An 8,309-nucleotide genomic window follows, 5' to 3' on the forward strand; every position below is an offset into this window, starting at 1 on the left:
CTCATCTTTCGGTTTTTGCACTAATCGAAAAAACTCAAACATCACACTGTCAACATCAGTCAGATGTCCCACTCAATCAACGGCCAAGATCACACACCACAAAAGGAACCCATAAGATCACAGCCGTTGGTTTAAATGGGCCCAAAATTCATGGCCCACATGGAGAATGTGTCACTGATGGCAGATGCAGGTTGATCCCACCACTCGTTACTTTTTCTTCCTTCTTATTTACATCCCCCATTTCAAAGCCCCTTCATCACATACTTCACATTTACTCTCTTGTAATTCTCCCTATAGTAGTAACACATACACACACACTTATTCACTAAGTGTGTTTTTTATTTTTTGAGGTTTTTAAGTCTCTTATTATTTGTAGTTAGAAGAAGTACTATTCGACTAGCATCTCTTAATTTGTTTCTTAATCGAGATCATATCAAATGGGTTTAACTTCACTTCAAGTTTGCATGGACTCATCCGACTGGTTTCAGGTACATACTTCTTACTAAATTTCTACATAGAGCAGTCTTATGATTAACATGATCTTTTAACGAGCTGAGCTGACTACTAGCTCAGCTCGTTAGAACTTTAAATCGATAAGACTAATATTTGTATCTTTATGATTATAATTTTCAGAGAAATTTCAGAATTGTGAACCATTTTGTTTTTTTGACATTAATTAACTTGATACGAGTACTAAATACTTTTGATATGCATATATAGCAAGTTCACTAAGTTATTGAATGTTGTACGTGTATTTCATATGTTAGACTCAAAATGCACACATAATGCAAGCCTAGATCTTTTGAATGAAGGAATTCTAACTAGACTTTCAGAGTCTATATATGATAGCTTGGTTTTTCGTTAAAACAATTATTCTTCAAACAAAAAGTAGTACAACGTACGATATTTTGAAAAGTGAATGAGCAGTTTAAACTATTGTTACAATCAAGGACAGTACTAGATTTTGGATTTACAATATATTCATAAAATTTAGAAAAAGTGTTACCATTATAACAGCTTTGGATAATGATGTATGTATAGTAAATTGCATATAAGTTTATATGACACTATGTATATGACAAGGATAAATGAGGCTATTAACTTTTTGTATTTACATAAGAAGGTAATTACTTTTATATTAAATATGGTAATGTGAATGTCATTTTTCACTTTTATTAATAGTACCTTCTGAATGAATGTTCTGAAAGTACAATTCTCCCTGACACATATATACTAATAATGATTTTCTTCACTTTAAAAATCATTATCGATTTTAGGGAACAATTCATCAAGATCATCAAGAAACAGGAATGGACTCATCATCACCATCAGGAATCACTGATCCAATGCTTGCATGTTCAAGGCCATTAATGGAAAGAAGACTTAGGCCACAACATGACCAAGCTCTCAAATGCCCACGCTGTGATTCCACACACACCAAGTTTTGTTACTACAACAATTACTCCTTAACCCAGCCTCGTTACTTTTGCAAAACATGTCGTCGTTACTGGACGAAAGGTGGTACCCTTCGTAACATTCCTGTTGGGGGCGGTTGCAGAAAAAACAAAAAAGTCTCTTCGACTTCCAAGAAAACCGCCCCCAACAGCAATAACAGTAACAATAACAGTAGTAATAGCCCACATTTTATAAACCCTAGCCATAATCCTAACCCTAATTATAATCATAATCCTCAGATGATTATGAATTCTACCGATCTTCAACTATCCTACCCTGAATCATCAATGCAGTTTTCTGCATCGAGTTTGTTTGGGATGGGGAATACGAGTAGCATACCGAATTTTATGTTTGAGAATTTGAATAGTAATGCTACTAGGGCTATTGATTTTATGGAAAATGTAGGTGGGAATGTTGGGAATCAATACATGGGAATGATGGGCAACGGTGGTTACGCGGCGGAGATGGGTGGCGTAAATGTGATAGGGGGACAAAACTATCATAACAATGGGAACCTATGCACACCCTTTGGAGGGATGACACTCGATTCGATTAATAATCCTTTTATGGAAAGAGGTAATTTGATTGCATATACTAATAATAGTCATCATGATCATCAAGGAAATGACGATGTGAATGACCATCATGATGCTATTAGTTCTCTTGATGTGAAACCAAAACTTTTGGCTTTAGAATGGCAAGATCAAAGCGGTGCGAGTTCTGGTGTCGGTGGCGGTGGAGGGTATATGACTACGGGTCTTGGGTCATCATGGGGTGGGTTAATGAATGGGTATGGACCATCAACGACAAACTCGTTGGTGTAGTGGTTATTTGGACCATATATATATATATGAGGGTTGCATGACTAGATCGAGTTCAAGTTATTAACTTTTGATAATGAGTGTGAATGGGACTACGTTCAAAGATGACTGCTTTGGTGGAATATGGAGATATCATATCTTTGGTATTTTTAATATTTAATATAAAAAATATTTAGTGGTGTTGTTGGATGAATGTTATTTTAATTGACATTCTAGATTGGTAGGATTTTGTGACATATCGAGAAAGATAATTTAGTGTGTTTTTTTATTTAATGTTTCTTTATTTTAAACTAATTAAATCTAATTAAGTAATATATATATGATCATCTTCTAAGATTCTGTCAAGAAGAATGTCTTTTTTTAATTATTATTTGTGTGTTTTCTTTTCCTGCTAATTTGCTTGTAGTCACACTGAATTTTGTCGACAAACCAATCTTCATTAAAAAAAAAAACAACTGATGATATCCAGTGATCGATCCAAATGTAGGTTACATGTTCAGTATTTCTATATATAATAATCTCATAGTACATACAAAATGTCAAACGATTTAAGCAAACTATTTATATATATATATATTTGTCAATTATACAAGTAAAATTTATGACCAAAAATAAAAAGGAATAGAGCCGCGCATAGATGTTAAACACCCTGACATCTTTATAAAAAAATATAAGGTTCGAATCCTGTTAGATATAGTTAATCCGTTATTAAGTGGCTAATACACGTACACATTTTACAACAGGTAGTGTTGGTTTGAATAATACTCCTAAGTACAACTAGATACCTCTTCCTTGGGGTCAGGATGATGTTTCGACGGGATAATATTGCATATACGAGTTTAAAAAAGACTTTAGTATATAGGATAAAATGAATCCTTTATATTGAAATGATGATATAAAATGAATCCTTTTAATTATTTAAAAGATTAAAATTATATAAAATGATCGAGTGCTTTTAATTCAAAAGATTGAAATGAGAAAGAATAAGAGATTTATTAAGAAAAAAAGAAAGATGATAGATTTTAGAGATTTAAAATGTTATATGGAAAAGAAGAAGAAAAGTAAAAGTGATGTAGAGACGAAAGCAAAGCCAAAATTGTCTGGAAATGCGCGTTTTTCATTTGCATGTGACTCCTACGTCAGCTACCTAGCTAACACATCGTTTTGACGGCTCTCGGAAATTCATAAATAAATACTAAACTCGATGTTTAACTTTCAAATCAATTCAATGATCATAAATTAAAGACAATAGACACCCATAGATAATTTCGGCCGTACCTACATAAAAGTATATATTATGAAAAATGATAGATATCATAAAATATAAAACCTATATTTTTCTTTTTATGAAGATGTTAAGTTAAACTTCAAACATGATTATTAATGGGCCAATGACCCACTAACAGTTAAAGTAAGAGCTCACTATTTTGCTCATCTTGCGAGTTCCAACTTGAAATTTGAACAAGGATGGAACTTTTAAGGGTTAAAGGGGTTCAAGTCCCTCCAAAAGTTTTTGATTTTAACACTAGTTTTTTTATACATTCTTCAAAAATAATTTTTCATAATACATATTAGCCTCTCTTACAAAGCTAAATTTTATGTCTCATTGAAATTCGCCCCTCTATAGTAAGTATTCAAGTTCCGCCATTGAATTTGAACAAAAAAAAAAACTATTTTTTAACGCACGTGTTAACTTTCTTTATTATAATTGGTATTAGTAAGGTGAAAATTATGCTATATGTTAAATGCAATGAATGGTCAAAGATCCTATATGCTATTAAGTAACAAATTTAAGTGATAATGACATAATATCTCACCAAGGGATGTGTTTTTGAGCCTGTTAATGGGTGGCGGGTATGTCATACGTGTCCATTATAGGAGCAAATCTGACTCGGCTTGTTATAATCAACGCCTTAAGTTATAATCGAAAACATAATTCACTTTACAAGCTAATTAATTAAGCTCAAACTACCACTTGCTTTTGGGGTTGGCCAGAATCGTCACGGATGAACCTTCGTGGCCGCAAGGTATATTTTTATCACTCATAAGTTTCAAAATTTAGAGACTAATTTATTTTCATCGATAGATCGAGATCAAACTATATATACTACGAGCATCACTTTTGTGGTTAACAAAGTTGCAACAAAACATATTTATCTAATCTAAGTTATTATGAGGTTCCCATAAGGCCTGTGCGAGCTTCTTGACTGCCAACTCAGCATCACATTACTATGACTCTACCCAGGATACTCACTGTCTATAAAGAAAAGCTTCTTGAAACTTCTTTCGACATCATCAATTATTTTATAATTTATCTCACACACAAAAATACACCTATATATACCCCACACACATATAAAACAAAAAAAAGATAGAAAATTGCTGCCGACCCCACACATGTCCGTCCTTCATCTTCTTTGTGAGGACTCCCACCCAAAGACGCTCCACAAGGACGATTGGTGTCCATAACCGTCCGTGTCTTGGAGCTTCTTGGACGCTCGCCAAGAATCCCTATAAGCACCGGCCTAAACAAGCCGCTTTAAAAATCTTGTGACCCAAATTGCAAAGCCCAAAGACCTACTGGGCCTTTAAAGTTTAAAAATATCATCCTATTTACCATTTATTTATTAATCTAAAAAACATAAAGGTACTAAACTGGCGTTAAACAAAACCACAAGGACCAAATGTTCACTCACAAATCACACTCCACATATCATCATTCCATTCAATCGCTCATTACATTTTTCATTGGCGGCTATTCTTGAGTCGATTTTGCACTCACCCAAATCAAGGTTCGTTAAAATTACTTAATCCCAACTTACATTTCTTAATCCTTATTATTACTGTATTATTATTTTTATTTTTTTTTGGGTTTTGAAGACCTTTTTTTTGTGTGTGTGTCATTTTGATTGCTACAATCAAGTTTGTGTCTTTTTTTTTCTTATCTTTATATATATATTTTTTATGTATATATGTATGTGTGTTTGTGTAAGGATATTATTTTGTAATATGGAAATGTGTGTTTGTGATTAATAGGATTTTTTGAGCTGCACACCAGGTGTTCGATGAAATGTCTTGTTTTTTTTTTTTTCTTCTGTTGATTGGATTTGTGTGAATTTTTGTTAGTTTACTGAAATACTGAATAGGTGTAGTATGCAATTTTAATTAAATTTGTAATTATCAGTATATGTATGTTCTGTATGTATCGATATATAATTATGAATTTTATCAAAAATGCTATTGTATGCGACGAAGTTTCAACCTGCTCGTTTGAGTTAACAAACCATTTAAAATGGTGACACGACAATGGTTGTTTGTTGGCATGCCGCATCATCGGTTCACCGACTTACTTAAAAAAGTGTGAATTCTAAAGCTCATTGATATTTCAGTGTAATCTTAGAAAAGTGTTGACACGACTTACTTAGAAAAGTTGTAACATACAATAAACATTATTTTCGAGTTGTTTACATACAATACACACAACTTTAGTTATTTCCTACTATAGACATTCGTTCAAAGTTTGGTACATTACAAGATACTTATCTCTTCTTTATTTGAATAGCAACAGATTTATCTTACAAAGAGGAGCTTTGCTTATTTGTCATTTATGATCTGATGGAGTAGTGTATTGGTAACTTTTCAAGTGTAATCTTGTCAACCTTTAAAACGGGGTCGTATTCATTAAACTGAAGATGCAGAAATACTATATCTTAGGATGATGTATCAGTTGCCGTATTATGCCAATGCTATATCTGTTCTTCTAAGTCGTGTCATGCCATTTATGTTAACTTTGAAGTATGACATTATTGTTTACATGCTCATCATAGCTAAACCTGCTTGTTTTCAGGTGTTAAGAAGATCAAAACATTGGTCTTTCAGTTCAATTGTATCGTAGGATTGGATACACTGTTTGCTTGATGATTGCATGTTGCAAAGACGTTGTATAATCAATTCATTTATATAACCATTTCTTTCAAACTCACCTCATTGCATGAGTTTTTTTTCATATTAAAACCAACCAAACGATGAAAACTTTTGCGCTTCTCAGGTCTATTCGTAAGCGCCCCACTCAGCGTGAGATAATTGGGCCTTTGCAATCTCGTTCCTTTCAACCTGATTTCGTTCCTGCAGATCCCAAAGCCAAACCTATAAAATATAAATTACCCGCAACCTATGATCCTTATGGCCCTAGACCCCCACCTTCTGATAAAATCATCCAACTTGCTGAAAAAATTGCAGCCCTTCCCCCTGAAGAGCGCATGCAAATAGGTCCCACTCTTAGAGCAAGGCTAAGACATCCTAAAATGCAGTCAATTTCTGCTGATGGGGTGGACTTGGGTGCCCAAGGCGGGTCAGGAGCTGGGTCAGCCAAGGCTGAAGAGAAGGTCGAGAAAATTGCATTTGATATCAAATTGGAGAAGTTTGAGGCAGCTGCTAAAATTAAGGTAATCAAGGAGGTTCGTGCTTTCACAAGTCTTGGATTGAAGGAAGCCAAAGATATGGTGGAAAAAGTCCCTGTAGTAATCAAACAAGGTGTCACTAAAGATGAGGCCAATGAGATAATAGAGAAGATTAAAGCTGCAGGGGGTGTTGCTGTGATGGAGTGATGCTTGAAATTCGGTTGCTTTTGATTCAGTGTTCCTTGATAGGAAGAACAAAGACTAAGCTTGCTATGCAAGATCTTGGGTAGAAAACTAATTTGTTCAAAAAATTGTTCTCTAAATCCAGTTTCGGGTTATAAAGGTTTGTGTTAGGATATTACCTTGAACAAGTTATGTTATTAATAATTTTGTAACTTATACCCATTTTGATCTTTTGGCTTCATGCGGCATGTTTATGCGCAAGCTTTTTAGTTGCTGGTTTAACTTCTTTTGGTACATGTAATCCTTGTTTTTAACATCATCTGTTTGCACATGATTGCAAGCTTAGTTCGTTGAATGAGTGATGAAATAATAAAATGAATGAGGCAATGGAATTAGGATATGTTTGTTAAGTGGGTTTTCTTTATCAAGGGAATGGGTTTGAATAAGAAAAGGCATTCGAAACCGATAGGTCTAAACCCATCATAGATGATGGGGTCTTTTGGTTCTGATGCAGGCGTGTTGCACAAGTTGTTGTCCTTTGGTCGATATAAGGTTGGCATATATTGTAACTAGCCATTTTGTTTCTTTATCAAAGGCATGTTTACATGCTTTCCTTATCAAGTTCAACACTCATCATTCTTAACTTCATACTGTGTTCTATTTGCCTTTTGATGACTATATATTATGGTGTAGATATACTAGTACCATGGACATATTATACTTCTTGCAGGAAGTGGAGCTTGTTTATATTATCTGGGAAAGCCTTCGTGTATGATGTTGCTGCAAACTGCAGTGGTATTTACTTGGAAAATTTTGACTTTATTATAGGATTGAGCGACTGCATTTGATTTTGAAGGAAGTTGGTTAAAGAGTAATTGAGTATTAGACTATTAGTTGCAGTGTATCTTTGTTCAGTTATGAAGTCACGATTATGGTCATTTACACATTCTACAGTCGTAGAAAGCAAGTTTAGAGACATTTATAAGTCCCAATGCAGGTTTTGCATTGTTTTCTACGGCTGTTATGAAGGTTACAAGGAAGTGCTATCAGCTGCAGCTTATTTGAGGAGTTACAAGCTCAAAATTGAGATGATGTTAAATGCAAGGCTTGCTTTAATCAGTTTATGAGTCTGCTTTAGAAAATAGAATTAGACAGTGCTTTGGATTACTTTTTATATTATTTAGAGTAAAAACATTGGTCTTTTTTGCTTTGTTGAATATTATAAAGTTGTTTGGGGTGTTCATTGAAGTGATATTTTATTGTAGTTCCGTATGGGTATGCCCATAGTATTGAATATTATGTTATTTTTCCCTTCATAATAATTGCTTTTCCATAATAAAAATGTAAGTTAGTTATCTGATTCTCATTCTTCAAGTTGCAGTGATCAATTGGATAACACACATCCAAACACCCACCTTAGATAGTCCTACAACCGCATATCAAGCAAGAT

At 33.9% G+C, this 8,309-nt stretch overlaps 2 protein-coding genes across 2 annotated transcripts; both read left to right on the forward strand.

Moving 5' to 3' along the window:
* The first annotated feature begins 274 nt into the window (after window positions 1-274).
* LOC122579729 (dof zinc finger protein DOF5.6) lies at window positions 275-2,564 on the forward strand. The gene is made up of 2 exons (XM_043751954.1): window positions 275-488; window positions 1,278-2,564. The coding sequence occupies exons 1-2, from the start codon at window positions 438-440 to the stop codon at window positions 2,277-2,279; spliced, it is 1,053 nt and encodes a 350-aa protein (XP_043607889.1). The 5' UTR covers window positions 275-437; the 3' UTR covers window positions 2,280-2,564.
* A 2,399-nt stretch (window positions 2,565-4,963) lies between these two features.
* On the forward strand, window positions 4,964-7,089 carry LOC122578324 (50S ribosomal protein L7/L12). The gene is made up of 2 exons (XM_043750261.1): window positions 4,964-5,068; window positions 6,124-7,089. Exon 2 carries the CDS (start codon window positions 6,302-6,304, stop codon window positions 6,881-6,883), a length of 582 nt encoding a protein of 193 aa, XP_043606196.1. The 5' UTR covers window positions 4,964-5,068; window positions 6,124-6,301; the 3' UTR covers window positions 6,884-7,089.
* The last annotated feature ends 1,220 nt before the right edge of the window (window positions 7,090-8,309 follow it).

The sequence above is a fragment of the Erigeron canadensis genome, chromosome 8 (genome assembly GCF_010389155.1).
Source record: "Erigeron canadensis isolate Cc75 chromosome 8, C_canadensis_v1, whole genome shotgun sequence".
In the NCBI taxonomy this organism is placed as follows: Eukaryota; Viridiplantae; Streptophyta; class Magnoliopsida; order Asterales; family Asteraceae; genus Erigeron; species Erigeron canadensis.

Excerpts from the sequence above, each read along its gene's own strand:
- LOC122579729 (XM_043751954.1), top strand. The coding sequence starts at position 438 with ATGGGTTTAACTTCACTTCAAGTTTGCATGGACTCATCCGACTGGTTT. Across the intron at positions 489-1,277 it reads ACTCATCCGACTGGTTTCAG|GGAACAATTCATCAAGATCA; the intron begins GTACATACTTCT and ends TATCGATTTTAG.
- LOC122578324 (XM_043750261.1), top strand. The coding sequence starts at position 6,302 with ATGAAAACTTTTGCGCTTCTCAGGTCTATTCGTAAGCGCCCCACTCAG.